The sequence below is a fragment of the Chelon labrosus genome, assembly GCF_963514085.1.
Source record: "Chelon labrosus genome assembly, chromosome: 23".
Lineage (NCBI taxonomy): Eukaryota > Metazoa > Chordata > Actinopteri > Mugiliformes > Mugilidae > Chelon > Chelon labrosus.
The window spans coordinates 6,292,203-6,316,629 of record NC_140356.1 but is presented as its reverse complement, the minus strand read 5'-3'; the positions used below and the strand labels follow the sequence as shown (position 1 = coordinate 6,316,629).

Sequence of the window (24,427 nt, the reverse complement as noted above, 5' to 3'; positions counted from 1 at the left end):
TGGCCGAGCAACTCTTAAATGCATTATTCATCGCTTAAGCCCGTTTCCAACCTTGCTGTTTTTATGTTGGCCTCTGTAAGAAAACTCATTATCTTTCAAAAAATATGACTGAAAGTCTACAACCCCCTCCAGTGACCCGCAGAGGAGATAACCCATAGATGTGTTGGATGAAACAAACAGCATGTGGGCAGTTTATCTGAAGATGGATAAACCCACCCTACCAGTAGTGGGATTTAAATGGTTTAACGCCATTGGGATCGTGAATGTGCTTTGTAGACGTGATGAATATCTCCCTTGTAAATATCTTGTGTAATGAAGCAAAACACTAAAGTTGCGCACTATAAAATCCAAAAATATGAGCTGAAAGAGGCTAAAATGCTCTTTGGAGCAAAGAGGAATTCCGTGGTAGGTTGATATTTCTTTGTGGGTTCAATATGATCCCTGTACCACATGGGTAACATCCTACTCTATCTCCATTTTTACGATTTAGCATGTTATTTCGGATATAGGATGCTTAGTTGGGTTCGTGATCCACATTGAGTTTTTTTTTTTTCTGTCGTACATCTCTGCTGTCAGACACTCTGAAGACCTCCACTCCTCCTTGAGATTAAATTGCCTGTCATGAAAGTTGGTGGCTGACTGGCAGCTGCTCTACTCCTCTAAAAGTACATTTTGGAAAAGACTCTCGAGGAACATAACATAACAACCTTCATAATGACGTCCGCTATCGATTCTCACCGCCTGTCAGCCCCCACGCAGGCTTGACGGACTGAGGGAACCCACTGGCGGACTTGTAAGGCCCCATTATTGAAGCTGAACTTTTGATAGAAAACAGACAGCTCTGACAGCCTGGTTAGATTAATTCGCAAATGGGCTGTTTGACACAGAACAGGGCAGAGCAGTGGCGTGGCACTGCACAGTGTCATATAAATCATCCTCAATTATGCAAAAAAGCATAACAATCCAAGACGCGTCAGGCCATCACTTGGGAAGAAAACCAGGATCATATCAAACACGGGGTTCAGAACTTCCATAAATTTAGGCTGCTGCAACACAATGCTCTTCGCTTAACAAGCTGCGATGAATTCTTCCCTTTACAGGGTCATTTACATTCTGAGCTGTCACTGTGATTAATGTGGTACTAATTTGAGAATAAATTCAGGCTGGAAAGACAAAGAGCAGGGCCGCTCCTTGTCAGAAGAGAAAATGTCTTCAGAGATGGATCTACACCGCGTCCCACCTCGGGGGGCGGGATAATCATTAACAGTATTTGAACGACCGTCTGAAACAATGCTAAAAATACCGAGAGGAAAAAGCGAAGTCTTCCCTGAGTGTTGGCGTTGGTTTAATTGGTGGTGACAAGTGCTAATTTAAGTGGCAATGGATTCATTTCCGTTCGGCTCCTGAAGTAAGGCTGGCGGAAAGATTTAACACAGCAGGTGCAGGGCTTGTGTTTGTGGAACTCAGCCGTGTAATTGGCACACCGCAGTGTCCTTCTCAGCAATATGTTTTGTGTTATAACTACCATGACAGGGCTTTTCATACTATGGCTATTTTAAAGATGCACAGTCGAGATTTTTTTTCGGTGTGGATTTACTTGTAAAATCAGCAAAAGCAAAAAGCACGGGGACTGCAGATGCACCCTTCGCCGATTTAGTTCTAGCGTCTGGAATAAAGGATCATTTTTTTGCCACAAATCAAAACTCCTAGTCAGTGTTCTTGAGGGAATTTTATAGCTGAGAATATAACTGATTGGCACCAAGGCGAAGGGAGTTTGTAAGCAGGAAACAAGGAAGGCTGGACACCTGTTGTTAGGTTGAATTTCAATCCAAATCTTGTGTTAAAACCCTTTAATGTTCCTTTGCATTTGGCCGGAGCAATACGGAAAATATCTGGAGAGGAGGCCTCTCATTTTCAGCCAGGGCTAACTGTTGTTTTTATGACAAAAATTGTACTGCTAAACCTGGTTAACACTCACAATATAAACTTTTCGAGCTGAGCAACCTTCAACACAACATCTATAGCTAGCTACCAAATAATTGGTGTGTGAAAAAATAAATTGCCTAACTCTACAACTTCAAGTAGACTGTTTTGTAGTTCACATATCTTTAACTGGAATTACGACGAGCCAAAATTTGATTGACATCTTTTAAATTGAGTTTCAACTTGTCTAGATTTATGTCTGGAATTTACTTTTCAGAAGGGCAAAACCGAATAGGAGCTGTTCCCCACAATAGGTAATTCCTGATATTTGAAATGTAGAGATATCTTTGGCTAGAAATGAGAGAGAGAAACATCTCTTCAAATCAAAACCCTGACCCAACATTTAATGTTTAAAGGCATACTTCACATAGTTCCAAACCATTCTATGAGATTTTCTAAAGGACTCTCTTTAATAAGTGAATGTAATAATGGAGTCTGTACATCCAGACAGACATCTGAATTGAATTAATAAAAAATGGATTTAATTGCACTATATTTTACTGCGGAAGACTCTCTGGACTTACTCACTCCAGATCAGATAACCTGACGCATCTTTGGAATCTGTTTGGCAAAGGACGGGTACTTTCTGAAATATACTTTGTAGGTAATTGGTCATTACAGTTTGTATAAATCTATACAGAAGAAGGACCACGAAAAGATGAAAGGCCGTCCAAGGAGCTCTAAAAGCTACTGCTGCATTCACACAAGCATTGATAGAAACAATGCGTACGAATCATTTTCAGTGGAAGCCTGAGAAGGTTGTCATTATATGATGACGCGCTACTATCACAGTTGAGCTGGCTTTGGTTCATGCAATGTGGTGTTGCATCAAACAAATGCTTATATTTCCTCCATAGACTGTATATGAATATGGACAATGTGTCGTCACTTCCTTGCAATTGCCAAACTGATGCTATTTTTCCGGGGATACGGATGGCGCCATCTTGCGACTTTAGAGCTAGTCTGCACTGTACAGTGCGCGGAGCCGCGATCTTGATGACCCGACCACACTTCCTCCAGACTCAATCGCGTTTTCGTTTAATTAATACTGCGCTCTGCTCTACCTCCACCAGTTACAAGGAAATGTTGGAAAAATGAGTACAGTCTGTAAATCAACTCTCACGGTGCTACGGGACCGCCTCGCGGAGTGGTTGGCATGGCAACATGTAGTCTTCAAGATGTCACATCCTGTTTCTATCAAATAACAAACTGAAACGAAACTTCTCAGGAAAATAGACACTTGAATATGCACCAGTATTATACTAAATACCTAAAATGACTGAAACCATCCTTGAAAAAAATTTATTTGATGTGTACTTTCGTGTTTTAGGAGGTGGAGCTTATGACCTATACTGCAGCCAGCCACCAGGGGGAGCTCTTCTTGCTTTGGCTTCACTTTTGAGGAGCTGATCCGCCATCCATCTTTGTACAGTGCATGGTTTCACCAGGTAACTTTAAAAGATCACTTTTGGCTCTGCAGTCCCCATGCTGATAGTTTTGTAACATTTTACACTTGTAATGTGAATGCAGCATAATGTGTTTAGGTGTTTAGTTCACTTTCCATCATTGCAAGTTGCAAAATTTGCACTCTTTTGAGTGACCATCGTCACACCTAAAACTTGCCCATAGCTGCCAATAGTGATATATGATGTAATATATCATAGAAACTTTACTACTGTGGACCAGCCACAATGCATAGCTTCAAGCCTGGCAAGATGTCTTGTCATGCAAACTGCAAACCCATGAATCTCACCTAATGCAAGGTAACAGGTCAAGTCCCTGAGCAGAAATTAATTATCTGAAACCTACCCGGAAAATACGCAGGTTTCCTTGAGATTATCTCTTTTTGTTTTTTTTTTTGTTTTTTTAGAATAATTCTGAGTATTTTGGAAGATTTGGCTGAAACAGCATCCATTACTGGTCTTAAAGCCTCCGTGGTGCAACTTCCACGAGACGTTTCTCCTCAAACTGAACCACTGCGGACTCGTCTGCTCAAATTGAGGAGAGACTCTGGTATGTGCACAATGAGTAGTAATTAAAAAATATAACCTTACAAAGAAGTTTCGACTGCGTAATAAAAGGGAGTGTGCACTAGCCAACATTAAACTTTTATTCTTCCTCATCCCTCTGGTATGAATCATCACAGACAGCGCGGGTTACTGATATCGCCTTTGAGGATTTCACTATATATCAGCCTCAAAGACGCAATTTAAACTCAGCACCTTTACATGTCAGACACTGTTCATCACTCTGAGATGTGCTACAAAATTGACTGTATTCCCCACTGTGGCCAAGGCTTTGTAGTAGCCAGTCCCCGCTTTGTTTACATTTTGAATTCTCGAGGCGTTTCCGTTGCGCGTGTGAATGCGTGACACATAGCCACAGAGGTCACCATAACTGGGAGTTCCAGGTTTATGTTGTGCTGTTTTTCCCAAAGCTCAGCAGAGGTGAAGAAGAAAGCATGACCCCCCCGCTGCTTCCAGCAGCCTGCAGAAAGATTTGAAACTTAAGAAACTTGTTTCTCCGACTGAGTTCAAGAGTGTGCGAGATAAATCCGCTGGGTAATGCTGATGCTTTGAACAGGTTGTTTTTGTGCGTTAGGACTGTATACACATCCTTGCTCCTCAATCTCTGGTGTGGTTGCGCTACCGGGAGGTGTGCTTAATAATACCGTTTGACAGTGAAGTAATAATGAGCCACATTAATGATTCATTTAGGGAATTTCTCTGTATTTTTCATGAAAAATAATAAAATATTAATGATAACAACAGATTCATCACCTGGACTCCGCTGCGAAGCATCTTGACGTTACCAAAGCTGGTCTCTGTCAGCAGAAATCTTTCCGGGCATCCATGTTGAAGAAGACAACAGAAGAGATAGATTTAGTTTTCTCACTCTGACGTTTTCAAGATCAGATAATTACTTAAAATCTGGTCCCATCAGTAGACGATAACACTTTTTCTTAGAAGCTTGGACCACTAAGAAAAAAAAAAGAGATTGTATAGATATATATATCCTGTTTTGAGGTCCCGACAAGCCCCTGAATCAATAGCCCCAGGCTCCAGGCTCCCGGCTCCAGGCAGGTGTGGTGCAGGCAGTTTAAATAATTAAGTACATGGAGAGAGACAGAACTGAAGTCTACGGGCCGTCATAACACACTGAAGGATACGGGCATTGTGTTACAATGTTAAAAGCAGGTAATTGGAGTGAGTAATTGGCCGGTTTGGGTGCTCAAAGTGGCCTGAAAGTGCTAAGGAGACATGGCAGCTCATTGATCAGAGGCCCCCCGAGGGTCCGAGCACCGACTGCAAACATTAGTTTTTAAGTAAAAGCAGGGGAGTCGACTGTAACAGAAGCCACGGCCTCTCGACCTTGAAGACCTGAGGTGTGGTGGGGTTAGGTTCAACAGGTTTGAATGTGGCGTCGGTGAAGCAGGCTTGTTTCTCAACCTTACCTTCGTAGTTTTGATCTTGTTTCCTGTAGCGCAGCTCCAGCCCTTCAGATCAGGAAGAACTTTGCATTCCTCCCCGTCAAGGCACGGATGCATCTGACACCACCACTTCTGCTCCACTATTGAGGCTAGAAAAAAATACACAGTTTACAAAGAGCAAATACTAAAAAAAAAAAAATCTGTTCATGCTGTATGTGGTGGTAGTTTTTCATAGAAACTTTTTGGGAAATTTGACATCTTTTTTTAAAAAACTTTATAATTTATCATGATTTCTTTAATTATCTCAAAAAATAAATAAAATTAAAGCTAAATATATTGCTATTCCCGACGGTTACACAGAAAATAAAATGCAACCAATCAAAAGTTCTTGTTGTCTTAACACAGTCTGTGCACAGTTAACGCACTTCCAAAATTGCTGATTGTAACTCCTGGCTAACTGGATAAAATAAAAGTGTATATTTTATTTCTCAAAATTGCTTCTGAAAGAACAAAACAGCTGGGAAAGCAAACATTCAGACTGGCACGCTAACATTTATAAAAAGCTAAACTATTCTAAGAACACCATCAAGGACAGTGAGTGTAATTCTTCTGCCTTATGTACAATCGTAGTAACTCTTCCCACAGATGTTTGCTAAGGAATATTACTGCATCACTGTTTTGGCTGCTCATCTTTTGTCTTTTGTCGATTAAAACCAACACAAAATAATTTTTAAGACCATATGATTTTGAGATTTTTGAGCCAAAACAGACATTACTAGCCTGGCATAATGTTACCAGACTCATTTTCTTATCCGAAGAATCCGGTAACACTCTTTATGGATTTCATTATCAGTTGCGTTTCAACTAATATAGAGAAGAAAAAAAAGCTCTTCATACAGTTAGATGGTCCTACAACAGATCAGAGCCATTTTTCTGTAAACTTATTAAACTCTACGGTGCTCAGATGATGTGTTTAACAACGTTGCTGTTACTCTTCTGTCCGTCACCACTTAAAACCCACCCAAATGATTTGATTGCTCTGGAAGATCTTTGTAGGAGCATAACCAGTTCCAAAGGGAGTGACTCCAGACCAGACAGAGAATTTGTTGGGGGGAAGCTGGCTCTGTCTTCCAAGTTAACACATTACAATTTAAGATTTTGTTATTAAAATGTCAAAAAACATATGCCAGTTTCCCAAAAGCCCCACAGATAATTGATTGATACTAAATAAGTATCATTAAGCCTTGTCATATTTTGACAGCTGCCTCAGGTGAGTGAGTCTCCGAGTCCTCCTGATGCGTGTCAAGGATGGGATTTGGAAACAGACGTGACTACAGTGAAACCTTCAGCTGCAGTGAGAGCACCTCCTCAGCTGCCTCCATAACGGAGAACATTAAGCTTCTGCTGCTGCGTTGTACAAGACATCATTTAAATTTGGCGTATTACAGAGGTCATTATCCACGTTCCACAGCCCCATCCACGAGCATTAGCGTTCTCGCTAATGAAGAGGGTGGTTATTATAATCCACACACAACACCGGAGCCGCGCCGGAGAAAAATGCGCCGAATGGAGACTTTATGACATGAGGGAATCAATTTGTGTTACGCAGGCACGGTTATAGCTGCGGCGTGGTGTAAAAAGTGCATCAGGTCAACTGCAAGCAGATGGCGGTTGTGTAACAGCAGCTATTAAAAAGCCACAAAGGTTTCTCCTGAAATGAAATGGGGAGCATTGATGACCAAACACACAAAAGCGCATGGAGTACATTTCACATAACAGTTAATGATGCTTTAAAACCACGAGGGCAGCTCAGACTGAAACATCTGGGAGCAAGAATTAGTTGTGCTTTGATCTGCAGTATTTATTATATTTTTAACTGTAGCTGTAAAAGACGCCTGCGAGTCTTTGCTTTGACCTTGAGCTCGTATTCATAAGTGATCAGAGATGTTTTTTTGTGGGAGTAAAGTGCTCCCAACTTTAGCTCTCATGTTGCCAGTACAATGTCAGTGATGTGAATAAAACATATTAAGTATGGGTTTCACATTTATGTTTTTATACTGCTGAGCAAGGAAGGGTTAAATCTGCTTGCTTAAATCTGGAAAGAGTGCGAAGTTTGTAAGTTCGAACAGTGTAGCAGATGGACAGTTGAGATTTTACTATGAAGTGCAAAAGGGGCAACTAAATCTGGCAAGTCTGATTAACTGTCAACATGTGACTTTACGGAACCATCGCAGCAAATATTGTGATCAAATTTTACATAGATATCAATGTGCAGGATAACTTTCAGATCAATTTTATGTCTGTCTTAAATGACGTGGTAATATAATTATAGCTTGTGTAATTGGCAGCAACTAGGGTTCAGTTCTCTAAGAGTTGAATGTATTCTGTAAATATGTACTGGTATGACCTAAGAAACAATGGCCACACGACAATCAAAACCAGTTATCAGTTTTGCCGAAGTACAACTTACTAAAGAAGTTGTAGATTTACACAACAGACGTACAATGTGATATGTAAAGGCACTCACCAAAACAAATTGTGTGTATTCAGTACTCCCAGTCTTTATGCTAAGCTAAGGTAACTAACTGCTTGTAGTAACCTCATACACCAATCAGGGATAATATTATGACCACCTTCCTAATATTGTGTAGGTCTCCCTCGTGCCTCCAAAACAGTTGTTGTCCTGACTATTCTCTGACTCATCAGAGAATGGACATCGGTGAGGGTGTCCTACGGAATCTGGCAACAGAATGTTGTTAGTGGAAGCCTTTGGGTCCTGTGGGTTGAGGGGAGCGGATCTGTGGATCATCCCACATATATCTATCTGTCTGTCTATCTGTGCAGACATGAGGGAGTAGTATCAGTCTTTGACAAAAAAAAGCAACATTTCAGAAATTCAGGATGTCTTTTCAGAGCCTTCCATCCATGCATCCAACCATTTTCACCCATGTCCTGGCCAAGAATCGATTCCCCTCCGTAGCAACATTGGCCTCATGAGGGTTCTTGAGGTATTCCCAGGCCATGTTACTTCTTTCCAGGTCAGGGCATCCTACCAGCCTGCTATGCCCAGTAAACCTACAATCTTAGGTCTCCTGGACACATCATCAACAGATACCCAGACCCCCTCAACTAGCTCCCTTTAACGCAAAGGGGCAGTGGCTCTACTCTGAGCTTCTTCTGAATGTCCAACCTCCCTATGCTTAACTGTCTATGAGGTGAGTCCAGCTTCCCATAGCAAAAATTCAGTATTATTTCATCTTTCATCACAACAATAGAAAGTGTTCTGAAGTCAAAAGTCACTATACAGTTTCTTGATATTACAGTACCCTTGGTAAAAAAAGAAATAAATCCTTCAGAAAAGTTTTCTGCATCTGCCTGTCTAAATGACAGATCCCTTCAAGATTTCTCAGATGTCTGGAGGTTCATTTATCTTCATATAAAGAGGAGATTGTCTCACAGTGAGCGGAGCTAAAGGTAATCCCTGGTTGTAGAAGAAAGAATAATTAAAAGGTTAAGTGCTGATCATTTTTTTCACAAGATCACCCGTGGAGCTTTAAACGGAGGCCAGTGGCTCACAGCTCTAATTTGCAGAAAATGTCAATACTAAAATGTCAAGGAATAGGTCAAACATGACTGGGTCCGGAGTTTAGCCAGAAACCCGCACTTTTCAGACCAAAGTGAGGCCGCCACTCGAGCCGAGTCGGGGGGTCTGGCACATTAGCATGCTAAGAGACCTTCTGGGTCATTGATTTTACAGTCTGCCGTGGACAGCATCACATTCATTTATCAGTGATTGAAAAAATCTTCAGGAGTGTCTTTGTAAGGCTCTTGGATTCAGTATTGTGTGTTCATATTATATATCAATGCTAATAGAAGTCAAAAAATAATTTATTCAGATAAAATAGTGAGGTCCAAAGGAGTATTTCACAATAGCATTTGATTGGTATTATCACTGATGTAACTACTACTAGTACTAAGGACACCTCACTTAATTCTATTACCATAACTACTTGTTACTGCTACTGCATTATTCCTCAACCCATCAACATCATAAAGCAACTTTCAGATATTAAACTTAATGTCTACTAACATCTGATCAGTGATTTCAGCCAAAACTGCTCCTCAACATTTGTCAAAAGGACTATCAGCAAAAATAAATAAATTAAATTGAGTGAAAATTGCCCATGAGGTATTCATTTACTGTAGCGTACCATCTACACATGAAGGGGCAGCTCTGGTGGTGCCGGCCACTTGCCCAGGAAAGCAGGAGCACTTCACAGTTTGAGACCGTTCCTCGATTTTGTTCTTGTTGCAGCAGCGGTGCAGCGCCACCACCTCGCAGGTGCCTGTTCGGACATGGTGCGCTGCTGGAGAAACGACAGGAAGGAGAGGAATAATCAGCGGCGGCGAATAATTAGCTGTGGCTGTTACATCCGTCTACACCCATGCTGCTGGCCTTGGAGTGAGTCTCAAAAGAATATCACGCTCTGGTCTCTGTTGTATGTTTTGTATCACTTTCATCTGTCTTAGTAGTGAAAAAAAAGAAATTCCCCAGGAAAGCAGAATACTAATTTCCTCAGGAGCCCATTCATCACAGAAAGTCCCTGTGTTTACATTCATCGACATGTCACACTCCAAGGTGTTAGACTCTCAAGAGATACATTTTTTTTATTTTTTGTAAACATTTCACACTTGGTGGTGACTGACTAATGCCACCCAGTTACCAATCTGTAGCTGCAAAGGTACTCTATGAAGTTGTTGACCAACAACAGCTATTTGAAGCGTGAATTTTGAATTAGTTTGCACTGAGTTATGCATATACAATACAAAGTTAGAAAGTAAACATTGATATAAACAAAATGGGATTTAATATATTCAAAAATTTGGAGGAAAATGTAGTAACCCTATTTGTTAGACTTCAAGGATAGCACACAATTTCAGACAATTGTTTGGTAAAAATAAATCAATTAATTTAAATAATACTTTTGCTTTTTCATGTTAAAACCGGACAGGGTACCTTTTAAAAATTCGACAGTGCACCTTTAAAAATTTGACAGGGCACCTTTAAAAATTCAACAGGGCACCTTTAAAAACTTGACACTGCACCTTTTAAGCACAATTGAGATTTAACCCTAATGATGTCATCTGGGCCATGATCCACTTAAGGCCATCGTAGAGTAGTAAAGCCTGATTTTGAACCCAGACTATAAATTAATAATTGCTGTAATATAATACCGTTTTGTCACATGTGATTTCTTACAACAAGTGGCAGTCAAAAAACAAAAATATATATGTGAAGAGAAAAGCGCATTGCTTTTTTCCTATTTGGAGCTAGTTTCCAGATCATGCTCCATTGTCTGAATTATTTAGAGCCTTAGCCGCCCTGTTCTCTTTTTAATTGCATGTGACATTTTCATGAGGTGTCCTTCTGGAGAGATACGCACTGCTGCTGCAATAAACAGTAAATCTGACATGACTGCATGAAACTGGCCCTAAGTGTCCGTATTGTAGCAGCTCAGCTAAAGCCAGCTAATTTAGTTTTTTTCTTCAGTGTATTACATTGGTTTCAACAGTTTCCAATGACCGTAACAAGCTACTAACATCGACAGAAGCGGCTACTTTGCTGAGACAGACTGATCTCAAAGAGGCTGTACTGTGTCCTTTTTATTTTGAGGGGCTACTAGAATAAGTTTACACGATTCAAACCTCAAAAAACACATTATTTGTCCTCATACTTTGCTTTGTTGCAGTACCTGACGGAAATACTGCTTTAGTTCCTGCCTCTTTATTCCCTTTCAGAATAGCACAGCCTGCTTTGATTGGTTATCAGGCGCCTTTTTTTCTGATTGGTCGGCCTTGTAGAAACTGTGTTGGAATGTAGGTAATGCAGCCCCAACTGTCTAACTTTCGACTAAATACGCTGTTGGGTAAAGAGAGCTGGCTCCATCTAACAAAGCTTCAAGAGAAAGTTAGTCATCTTGGGTTTAGCCAACTGCTTTTCCTCAGTGTTATTAAAGTTGCTCAGAGTAAATGAAAAAATACCGGGGATGTTAGTAACATAGCTTGAAAACTGGATGAAGCCTGCAGTGGATTGCAGCTGTAACATTACAGCTTGCGATGATAAGTCCAAACTGTTGATGATCTTGAGATCAAAAAGATATTTCTTGACTTAAAAATGGGCCTACAGTAGAGAATGATCTGAACACAATAATATCAGCTAGCTAGTTAGCCGAGGTCTACAGCTGAGCGCTGGGTATACAGCTCGGCTACGAGCAACAACTTAGCTTTGTTTGATGTCATGCCACAGTCGCCTCTAGATGGGTATTATGCAACTGGGTTACACTGTGGAGCAGATAAGCAACGAATAAAAAGACTGGACTGCAAACAAGGCAATTCAGGAGCAGTGTTTTCATGGGTAACTCCCTTTGATGTGTATCCAAAAAACAAGCTGAAACAAGGGCAACTGGACCTGTAGGGTTTCTTCAGGACATTTCACCACTTATCCATTCTTCAGTTTGTCTTCAACAAAACCCTACAAATGCAGGTGAACCTTTTTTCAGCCTGATTTTTGGCATATACTATGGCCTGGATGACTGAGAACCTTCACAGACATATTCCTTGCATGTGGGCTTTAGGCTTAGTAACTCTGCAGACATTATACATGCACAAACAGCTATTTAACACACCAGGAAGGGGGAGAAAAACCCAAAAGCACAATATGGCTTTAAATCTGTCAGCATTGTTGCTGTGTATGTGCATGTAAAACCGCGCAGAACAACATCTGACCTATCTACCAGGCATCAGTGATATTGGCGAGATCAGGTGTCTGCACAGAGCCCAAAGGATACTATCAGACAACACCAACCCCAACCGCAGCCTGTGCTTCCTGCTGCCTTCTGGCTGGCCATACAAAAGTATCCACTGTCCTACCAACAGACAATGGACCAGTTACTGTCCTCAGGCTGTGAAATTATAGAATCTAACCTCCTCACCATGGAAAGGAAAGGAAAAGGACAACAAGTCAAATATAAAACCAAAGAAACAGACAGACAGGAATGGAAATTGAACTTCTCTTCTGATTATGCACCCTTTTGCTACTTTTGATAGCATGTCTGCTCTGACAGTCCCCCCTGTCCTTCCTCATACATCAAAGATAATGCAGGTAGTCAGCCAAAAGTAGCGGGATGCTTACTCATTGCTCTGCCCCCAAACGGGGAAAGATATGAAAGACAAACACGCAGCAAGCCGAGCTGCTTTAGGTATTTGTATGGGAAGTCGCTGCCAGTAGCTTCCCACTGAGAGGCTGTGGTGTTTCTGACTGGATTTGGAGTTCTACTTGGATGCCCGCTCAGATTCCCCCGCCGGCAGAGAGAAAAGGAAAAGCATTTCACTCGGGAATCCGTCTGTCCTGCAAACCCAGAGTCCGTCTTTAAACCCGCTGTGCCACCGCTGCGACGGGGAGAATCCCTCAGGCGCTGGACACACTGCGGTTGGCACGGTTATGTTTTGTAGATTCGTATTTCAAAGTTTTATAAGACGAGCATGATGCCATGAAATTTAAATTCAGACACACACTGGCTGCTAAACATGGCGTATGGCTGCAATATTCCCAGTTTGATTGTGGTTTGGTGCTTTGTTGCTTGTTATATCCCTCCACTTTCCCCATATTTATTATCTGCATCTCAACTGACTATATCCTACCATCCAAAAGAGGCAAAAAAGAAAAGTATCCATGCATGAAAAAATAGTCTGTTGTCAAGAAGGCCTCTTACATGGAAATTATAAATAGTTAAGCGGTAGAAGGTGAGTCAGAAGTTTCCAGTGCTCATTTTTATCATAACCAGGACTAAAACCCGAAAGAGTTTGCTGCTCCCATTCCTCTCGTGCCACCATGAGGGTGACATTTGTCTCTTCACGTTGGATGGATTGTCATGAAATGTGATAATTCGATTCAGCGTCGATAACTATCCGAATTGTCTCCAGACGCTCCGCAGAAGCCAGAGGCTGAAACACACCTAGAACAAGCACTAAGTTGATGGTAGCAATTAAAAACTCCCTCTTAGCAGGAAGAAACCTTGAGCACGACCCAGGTAGTCAGGGTGAAAAAACAGGAGAGGAAAAGACGGTCAAAAGCACGCAGAATAGAGCACACATGCATCATACCAACAAGATTACATGATATTAGGTGACGCAAGATACATGGGAGATTGATTGTTTCACTACAGCACAGCTCTTATGCTACCTGTTTTTTGTGCTAGCTTAAAAACGTTTCTCGTTCACCAATTCACAACCACATTGACACGCACATTTAGTGTCAAAGCTCCACGGGTTGATTCAGTGTAACAATACAGCTGTAGGTTTGCGTATCGTTTTAGAATTAAAGCTTTATCTGGTTGCCCACATCACATTTTATTTGTTGCTTGGGTTTCTTGCCGTCACAGTTCGGCATTATAGTTCAAATCAAACCAAGATGAGCAGTACCATTATGACCAGTTGACCATTATGGACAGTTTATTAAAGGTCTGTTTTGACAAGAGAGTTAAAAGTCAAAACCCAACGCATCAGTCTTCTAACCGAGGAAGTTAAGTTGTTCAGTGTCATACCTTCTTATAATGAATCAGAACCCAATTCAGTGGAGCAACATCAAAACTGGAAAATTCCAAAGTAAATATTTGTGCTTTGGTTGAGCTAGACTAGCTCAGCAACCATGAGTAGTTCAGGAGCAAATGACAAAAATGGATGACAATACCAAAAACACCAACCACCACTTGAGCAACACCTCCAACTGTGATTTGCCGACAGTGTAGCTGGCCCGCTTGGCTGTTTTGTTAACTTTTGTCGCTTGTAAAGTGGACGGAGAACAGCTCAGCCTTTCTAACTACATTGCCACATGCTACACAAGCTGCTGAGAAAATGAGTCACATGACATGTTTCTCACATCTGCCGTGTTAAAACCCCCAGGCTGACAGTTTGTTCTTCATCATTCTGAGGCAACTCTGAGCTTTGACACCCACCGAGGACTAGACACATTTTCAGCATGACATCTCCACCCTAACTCTCATGTCTCCCACAGTCTCATTGGCTATATATAAGCTAGTTATATATAAGCTACGGTTGTGTAGTCGTAGAGGCTAAATAAAGTCCGGTTGCCTGTTAGCATATATGCTCCTAAATGATAATAATGTTTGGTTTTTAATCTGCTTCACAGCTAATAGTTCACATTATGTAAAGAAGCGTACGTGACTTATGGATTTCTTGACAATAGGCGCTTAGCTCAATGACAAAGGTCCAAATTCCAAATCCAGGACATTATTAAACACGAGGGACCAAATGTCTGACATGAGGTGAGGGGGAGAAAAGATGAGACATTTCTCAATTATCCCCCCTTCCTCTTCTACTTTCTCTAAATGCTCTTATCTTGAAGATTAAGAGAAAAAAAAAAGCCTTTTTACTGCCCTTCAGAGGTGCTCTCTTGAAGGTGTCCTTCTGTTCACTGTATTGAGTATCGGGGATATTACCTGCTTATGTTTTTTTTTCTGATTCTTGTTTGCAGGCCGTATGTTCTCAGAATTTAAACAATTCAACTGTTTGTAGGCTGTTACGAAAGTTTCAGGGCCTATACGATAGTTTGCCATTTGTTTCATTCAAATGACCAAGCCTCCGTATTTATTACTTTTGCTATTGCAGTTCCATGCACACAGAATAGCTTTGATTTTAAATGCACATACGACAGTCTGGGTCAAAGTACAGTATTTCTGTTAATCTCCATTTGAAAATGGCTCTGAGTGGAGAAAAGGAAAAGAGTTGAAGACCATTGCTCAAGCTTGTCAAAACCCAATGTGTCATGTGAAGTAAGAGTTCAGATTAAGTCTTTTTTTATTATTATTATTATTTTGGAAAGTTGCCCCATGACATTGACTAATTGACTGCAGTAGCCCACATTCATACTACCTGGAAGTCCTTGCAGTATATGTTGGTCTGGACTGGTCACTAATAGAGCGGTTTTATCAAGACTATTTTACCAAAGCTGAATTCACTGTATAAAATAAGAGCTGATTTGCTTTGCACCCCAAGAAAATTAGATGAAAAACGGTTGTTATTTTAAATGCAAGACACAGATAAGATTTTTGATACCACTCTAATGCTGTCTTCACACGATCATACTTCATACAATCGATAAAGTCACAAATCAGCCAAGTACGGCCAACTACTTTGTGGGCGTTGGTGGAAGTTGTTATTATGTTACATGCTTGGTAATTCCACAATAGCTGTGTCAAAGGTTTCGCAGGTGTTGAGCAGTTTCTAGCTTCACATCGCCATCTGTTGCTCAGTGTTTGACGTGACCAACTCAGTGGATTCATTAACAACAGGCCAACTGTACATTGTCACGTTGCACAGAATGTGTTTTTTTGAAGTTTAACTCACCACAAGTAATCATTAGATCACTGTTATTTATGAGTTCAGCGACACTGGACGTAAAGGCAACTAAACTGACTCCCTTGGAGTCATCTGATTCAGTACGTCGCATAGACTTCACTTTTGATTAAAGCATTCAACCAGTGCACTTAAGTCTCTCAGCGAAATCAGGCATGTTTCTGATTACTTCCACCTCAATGGAAAGCCTGGCCAGCGCTCCTGTGTTTCACAGGAATGTCTTGTGGCTGTAATATCCAAAACAAAACAAAAAAAATGGTATTGTAACAAAAAAAGAAAAGAAAATTATAATGGGGTCTACGAGAACGATCTGGTTTTCGGCCATGCTGAAATTGCCCAAAGGGATGGGCCAGCAGTGCTCCACGCTTGATGCTGATTAGGCATTCACAGGCACATGGATAGTCTAACCAAACACTGTTGTTAAAAGTAGTACAACAAATCCCTTTCTTTTTCCTGGGGCAGGCGGACAAACTAATGTTAGTTCAGGGGCCATATACAGTCCAATTTGGTCTCAAGCGGGCCAGACCAGTAACATAATAGTATAATAACCTATAAATAACAACAAGTCCAGATGTTTCCTTTTGTTTTAGTGTTGTTAATTACAAGTACATTATGAAAATATCACTTTACAAAACATTTCAAGAACAACCTGAATATTTTTAAGAGAAATAAATGCAATTTCAATTGCTACCATCTGTTGCTTAGTTCTAGTGTTGTTGTTATGTCCATAACTCTGACTAAAACGGGGCAACCCCCAAGTGGACAAATTAGGAATAGCAGTTACTTTTACTGAAAAATTGCAGTTCAAGTCTTCTGTGTAGTTTTCGCATTTTGCAAATGTATCCCGCGGGTCAGATTGGTCCCTCTGGCGGGCTGGTTTTGGCCGTATGTTTGACACCCCTGCCCTAGGGCTACCAGGCAAGATGTCACCCAGTTGCCCCAATGGAGAAACTGCCACTGGTGCTGAAATTTAGTTTCATCTGTATGAGAAACAAAGTTCATCAGTAACAAGTCACAGACTGGAGGAAGTTGCTGACGGTGTCGACCTTGAACCACGACACATTGTTTGAAGTAATGGACCACAAATACAGCTTGAAATAAGAATCAGTTTCATTTATTTGTTGAAGTATCCCCAGCGTTTATCCCAACACTTGATGCTGACTATCAGTATTATGTTTTTTACCAGGCATTTGTTCCCTTTAGTGGAGCCTTTGAACCAAAGCTGCTTTCAGTGGGAAGTGATGGGCTTTTTCTTTCCACGCAGCGCTGAAATTACTTTGCTCGGGAAGCTTTTCTACATTAGCCCCTGGAGACGGAGAGGAAACTGCAAATGATGCATACTCTGTATCATTCATGAAGCCGTTGTGAATGATAATGTAATCATTGCTTTGCTTTCCACGCAGCGTCGCACGCAGCCAAAAACGCCGCCTCTCACACGGAGGAATTATCTTTGGCGATGAGCTCACCGAGCGCGATTCCCTCCCCCCTAACCTACGCGGCGAGAAGTGGGAGCGCCGCGTTAATAGTGGTGAACAGACGTCCCCCTTTAAACTATTTGTTGCCTTGTTAGGAGCAGTTTGAGGAGTGACTGATGACAAAACACTCGGTGTTTCAGTCACGATCACGGAGCAGATTCACTGCAGACTCGCTGCAACCGAGCACGCGGATTGATTGTGATGTTTAACATGAGGATCCAGTAGTGTGTCTGAGTGTTAGTTACTGCTCTCTCAAGGGTGCAAGCAGTGTTTTCCTTTCCTGGCAAGACGCTCTGCTTATGCAACATATAAGTCATTTTTATTACAAAGTGCCGAAAGTGGAAGGTGCAGAGCAAGCAGCAATCTTTGATGGGTATAACCCAGGATGTAAGTCACACATCAGGGTCACATGTCAGCGCAGCATGGAAAACACCTCAAATGGGACACCGCAGAACCAGATTTGCCCCCCTCGTACCACCTGCATGCTACCTGAGTGCTGCTAATGTCTAAAAATGAAGTATGAACCATTAAAAAAATTCTTTTATTCCTCTCAGGTTCATGTTCCCTCTTAGCAACCTGTGCGCTTTGATTCTTGCTAAGTGGTTTCCCATTGTGGATGTGGAAATTCAAGGCTGTAATGTGTCTGCAGGGATCACACTAGCACAATTTGAAGGTCAGAACTTAAACTCCCTACGCCCACTTGGGCAACCACAAGTACTGCGTGCAGAGGTTTGTAGCGGAATATGAAACTCAAGTATAGATGTTACATTTTTTCGGAGGAAATTGCGCCTGTCACAACTTTGGTTTTTGACGTGTTTGATTGATTGCGTTCATTAAGCCGGTGTCAGCAGCTTGATGCGATGATTAACGGCTACATAGCAGTCACGTTTCATTTTATTTTTTTTTTTTTTTTTACTCTCGATTTTCTTTCTCTACGTCCAAAATGTGCTTTTTGTTGCTTTTAACTCGACCGAGAGCGGTTGTCAGGAGGTTGCTGCAGGGGTTTCCAGCAAGCCCAGTTTCCCTAGAAATTACATCCATAATGGATGATGATGCACTTGGCAATTTAGTCAACTTTCAGTGCCTTATATGTGGCAGTGGAGAAGCGCTTTAGGGTGCTTTCACACCTATGTTTTGTTCCGATTAAGGGAGTAATATGGTATGTGTAGCAATTTTGCTACTAAACAATGGTTTGGTTCACAGGGCAATCGAGACAAAGCAATCGAGATAAAGTTCTGACACGTCCTCAACACTATCAGTCTGTGGGTAACGCGCTGCAAAGAGTCGTCCAGGGAGCTTGGTTAATTTGCTCCAGAAAGGAATGCGATTGCTGTGTTCACACCAGCAAAAACCAACCAACCTGAAGAATATACACTCCCAGCTTCTGGACCTTGGTCCGAAAGCCTCCTTAGTTACTTGACCCTAATCATACTTTAAAGGAGTACATTAATCTGTACATGCTTATTCACTTTTTTGCCAAGAGCTGGTTTCGGCTGTGGCTCAGTAGGCGGAGCAGTTCGAACCAGAGGGTTATTGGTTCGTGTCCCAGTGGTCCAATAAACTTACTGACTGGAAACAGGTCCAGTCACGTCTCTAATGGTTAACGCTCTCTGGCAGCAAGACTGGAGGAAATGTACGACAGTTTTTTGCATGGATATTATGCTAACTCCGATGCTCTGTTCCCCTTTCACCATCATGAAGGATCTTCAAATCCCATAACCGCGCCATGAGGAGAGAGGAGCCTTCTGGAGGAGGTTGGGGCGAGGAAACACCCGCATGGAAGGTATGTTTGAACGCAGCACCTCCACATGCGCCACGCGACGGCTTACTTCGTAGTGGCACGATCGGCAGGTAATATACAGTGAATTATATTGCATCTCAGCTGTGTAGGTGAGAAATGAGAAGCGATGTGACACGCCATCACCCTGTGTGCTATAAACACTTGAGAATATATAGGATAATGTAAGCAAGTAAATGTGTAAATAGGCTTAGTAATCCTAACAATTAACACACATTTGTACATACATTTGAAGACATAAACAGAGTATTAAATGATGATTAAAATCAACAGAAGTAATAACAATTACAACAACAATTTACATTTCTAAATGAGCAAAGGCCTCTCGTCTATGTAAGACTTGTATAATTGTTCTTTAACTAAGATTGCATTTTATTGTGTTAACACAGAGCCAGGCTATTGGTTTCCACCATTTTACGGTCTTTATGCTAAGCTAAGCTAACCAGCCGCTGGCTGCAGCTTCCTGTTGTCTTCCTATGATGTGGTGTGATGTGATCTAATCATATTTTACAATGTATTGCAAGGGTGGCACAAGTGGACTTGGGTTTGCTTTAAAATGGTCCAGGTATCGCAAGTACTTCCACCTTTAACAACTTCTTGACATGACCGAAACGTAAATACATTAATATAGAATAAGATTAGGACCTAACATTGTGAATGTCCCCTTTTTGCCACAAAAATAGCCCTGACCTGTTGAGACATGCGCTCCATTAGACCTCAGACGATGTGCTGTGGTATCTGGCCGCAAGGCAGGAGCAGCAGCTCCTTTAAGTCCTGCTACAGTATTTGCGAGGTAGGACACCTCCATGGTTTGGACTTGTTTGTCCAGGACCCACACTATGAGATCAAACAGATCATTTAAGGGAGTGAGATCTGGGTTGTTTGGGGAACTCAAGGCCACTGTCATCATGTGTACAAGGGTGTACATGGTCTGCAACAATGCTTAGGTAGGTGGTATTGTGTCAAAGTAACATCCACATGGTGCCATGTGTATCCCAGGTGACGGTCTAGCCATCACAGAGTCGCTCAGATCGTTCCTCTTGGTCATATTTCCTTCTTCTAACTCATGAATGTTCAGGACAAAATGTTCAGTGCCTTATATATCCCACCCCTGACAGGTGCCACGACAACCAGATAGTCAGCATTATTCATATATCAGTGATCATAATGGACTTATTCCTGGTTCCTCGTTCCTGGTCAATAAACGACAAACCCAAATGTGAACAGAACGGCTGCAGTCATTTATCACGTCTGTGTTGTAAACATCTACTCTATGAAGGGACAGACTCCTCAGTTTCAGATTGGCAGTATCACTGTCTGACAAGAGAGCGCAGAGGCAAACCTTCTTTTTTATATATCAGAGGGGAAAATAAACTGAATTTACATAGCTGTCAGAGAGCAGCATGTTTGACGGTGCAAACACGATCCCGCCTTCGCTGACACAAACCGGTTATTTAAAGAAGTGAAAGCTCATACGCGCATAAGTAAATCGACTTGTCTCCTCATTGAAGTGTATTAAATTTGTCCTGCTTCTCAGAGAATAGGCTTAGTTTTCTCCTTCTGCTTGCGTTCTCTCTGTAGAAATGCGTTTGCTCTGTTTTGAATGTGTTCTGTATTCATTGCGTTTCTTGAATGATAACAGGTTTACAGCAACGGAAATAACGCCCGGGGGAAATTAGGGGGGTGTGTGCGGTGGCCGCCGGTGAGAAATTGAATGCGTGCGGGGATTATTCTGATCCACTTCCTGCTGAAATGATGAGCACCTTGAGCGGGGATCGCTGCCAATCAAAGCAACGCGCATCAAAGTCCCGTGCTCCTGTCTAATTGGACCGCTAACAGAAGAGGGCTCTGCAGTTTCTATCATCCTCACAAATGGACATGGTGTCTGGCAGCAGACCTGTCTGCCCACCGCCAATTACTTTAGGATGTGCATTGTCAGTGGGATGAAACATGTGGCCTCTACTTTTTTAATGCTGCTGAGTTGCCATAATTGATCTCCATGGATTCTCTTGTGACGACTCAACAACACTTTTAATTAGACGGGGAAGACAAGGTGCACTCATAGCTGTAAAATAGCTGTTTCAACCCTATTACTCCTCCATTTGCCACTGTGACATTTTATTTGTGAAAGTCCCTTCCAAGCACCCCAGAATAGAAGTGGCAGCCACCATGGCAGGACTCCTCGATGTGCTTGTCCCGCGTCCTGCAGGTCGCTCGGCTTTGGGGAAAAATCAAACAAGGCTCCGTGGGTCTAGTGCGTTCCTGCAGAGCCGAGTGAACAGATGGACAGAAACTCAACAAACTTGTTGACGGAGAAAAGCTGTTTATGCCTTGACACGGGCAGAGGGGGCTTCGGCCGAGTAATCACACGACGGGACCGAGAAAACTGATAAGAGCACGGGGACATTCGTCTTTATTGATTCCCTGCAGCAGGGGTCTGACCTTTTGAACCCTCTCCAGAAACAGATGATGACATTATAGTCTTTGGCTGACTTTGGATGCTACGTCTGTTGTTTGACCAGTGGCAGCACACTTTACTTGGACGTCTAGGTCTGCTTACGGTTGTTGAGGAGTATGGCCACAACATTTTTAACACAATAGTAGGATAAACATAGTCATTTACTAGCTGTGGAGAACAAAAAATAGTGTTGAGCTGCATTGTGGAAAATGCTAAATGGAATATTTTAGAGCTTGACCCACATTAATTACTAAAAGTCACCACATTTGTATTGAAGGGGCATGCTAAATGTGGATAAATAGTGTTTTATAGCGCATAAAACGACTAAATGCAACAATACTCCCCTTTCTCTATCCTGTTTGTGGATCTCACACCCAAAGACTTCAGTCATTACAAGTTTGAATCCCTTCATAACACTTTTTTTGGCCCTACCGCCAAGCCCTACTTAAAATTGAAGAGGGATATGACTCAGCTTCTGAGGAAACTGGTATAATGTCTCCAGCGGCTCTGCATGAGCTTTGTCTAGTCTAAGAAAATAAGTAGGGATGATGTCATCATTATTGGACGCTGATAAACTGATAAACCAGCGTTTATCAGTTTAGGAGTTTTACACACACTTTCACGGATGTTTATGAACGTAAAGAACAAAAAAAATATAGAGTGCAATATTTTGGAGCTGGAGTATCCTTCTTGACTGTCTCTTGAATTCTCGCAACTTATCGTGAGTGCAGTTCTAAACATTTATAATTCATGTATAGGTCTTAGTTGCAATATATATGGTACTATTAAACGAGCATTTTAAATACTGTACTTCTATATTCCCTATCTTGTTTATGGCTCTCAGATTCAACCACTTCAGACTTTTTGGGGGACGGAAGGGTTATCTGTGATTACCCCAAATCTCTGCAATTTGTTCAAGTGTGACGTTGAAACTTAATGCCTCCAGGTCACACACTCGGGGACTTTTTACTGAGGTGACGTTGAGACTTTTTGTGTCCGGGATGTTTTCATATTCATAGATTCTGGATTTTGGAACGAGGGGCTTTAATGAGAAACCCATATCAGACAATGTCACTCTTAAGCGGATTATTTGGTATTCATCTTAAAAGGTGTCCGGAACGAACCTTTAAATTAGACTCTCTGTTCTAATCCCTACTCCACTCACCTCTCTGGTCACTGGAAATGCTCCAAGCTAGCTTGCTGGTCTGCACATTCAGAATAGAAGAATATTTGATCACCATTTTCACTAGGAGTTGCCAAAAAAAGCATGATCTTGTTTAGCCTTACAACTTTCAATTGTTGTCAGTCGCAAAGTCAAGATAACAGATGGCAAAAACTTTTATAGGTGGAAGATTATATATTTTGACAAATAACATACGGTTACGAAACCTGAGAAAGACATTTAGAGATCTTTTTTTGCACCGTTTTGACTGTTTGTATCAAATTTTGGTCAGGTGTGAACACAGTAACTGCACTTGGCTGCGCATCAAAAGAAACACATCAAAGTCTTTGAAAAGAGGTGGTCTTGATCTGTTCCCAAACAAACTCTCGGACGGTACATTTATGGTGGGAACATGACTTATCCCCGATCCGACCCAGCTTCCGGATGTACGGTGCAAGTTGGATCTAAACAGCTCTAGCCGTCAGCTCCCTTTGTCGTCGTAGCAGTGTTGGATTTTCGGTTCCCAGAAGTCTATTCATCGTTCTGCTGGCATGAACCAACGCCACCTCTGCTGTTGTTCTTAGTGTAGACCACAAGACCTTCTTCCTGTGATTGCCTTATTCCTGCATCATGCACATCTGACCACTAAGAATATATTCACATTATTGTAATAATACATTTTAGTTTTTCCTGGATCTGTGTGAAAATAAGCAAAATATCCAGGTATACAAACCCATCCACTGATATATACCAAAGCAAAAGGACTGTAGGTATGAAAATGCCGTAAAGGAGCAAGACAGAACCAGGTGGTGCTTTTTGCATCTATTGGCTCACCTGTTGTTCCCTCTGCTGGTACGGTCATCTCCCAGATACTGACCACAAGCACCATTAAAAGTAGAGCCCCTTTGCTTCCGATGGAGGTGTATAGCTCACTCATCCTGGGAAAAAAAGGAGAGGAGTGTTACCAATTCATTTTGTTAGTAGGTTTAACCAATTAAAGATGAATGCAGAACAATACAAATATACAAGCTCTAAACTTTGTCATTAATAGCACACATTGGTTTGTTTATATGCACCACCCAAATTTGTCCTCCATCAGAGTCCACATTACAAACTATCAGTTGTGTTGGATGGGAAGTTTTCATGACGCAGAACAGGAAGAGGAAGCTGTTCCACTAACTGAACGTCACAATAGCTTAGCTTGTCTGAGTGCATATTTGCTCTCATGAAGCGGATATACAGGCTGTTATCCTGGTTCCTGCCTCTCAAAACAAACTATAGCTGTGAATGCACCCTAGATCCCTGTCTCCAAATCCTCTCTTTCTTCCCCTGCACCACATCCCACGCCTCCCTCTGTACAGCAGGAACAAGAACAGAAATGAGCAGAAGGTGAAGACCCTCAGATGCCCCAACAGGCTTCAGTAAGCCTCTCTAGGCTCTACAGCAGAGTGGAGAGCAAGCAGGGTGCAGTGGCTAATCCATCCCTCCACAGTACCTTTTCCTCTGCACACCCTCTCCCTAATGAAGTGTGGTGGAGCCAAGGCCACACTGTATAAACCATCTGGCACAGCGTCTTATCACTGACAGATGACGATCAAATTTCAAACTGGGATGCGGGAGCGCTACGGTAATTACTGGAAGAGGCGCGGTATCATATGGCACGAGCATACAATGTTACAAGCTGCGT

General features: G+C 41.8%; 1 protein-coding gene across 1 annotated transcript; it reads right to left on the bottom strand.

Moving 5' to 3' along the window:
• Nucleotides 1-4,791: 4,791 nt before the first annotated feature.
• Nucleotides 4,792-23,713, bottom strand: LOC311508565 (chemokine-like protein TAFA-2; the record flags this gene model as incomplete). Its single annotated transcript, XM_084573382.1, has 4 exons — nucleotides 23,575-23,713; nucleotides 9,625-9,780; nucleotides 5,438-5,562; nucleotides 4,792-4,821 (listed from the first exon to the last, which is right to left on the bottom strand). Exons 1-4 carry the CDS (start codon nucleotides 23,675-23,677, stop codon nucleotides 4,792-4,794), a joined length of 414 nt encoding a protein of 137 aa, XP_084429508.1. The 5' UTR covers nucleotides 23,678-23,713.
• Between the last annotated feature and the right edge of the window lie 714 nt (nucleotides 23,714-24,427).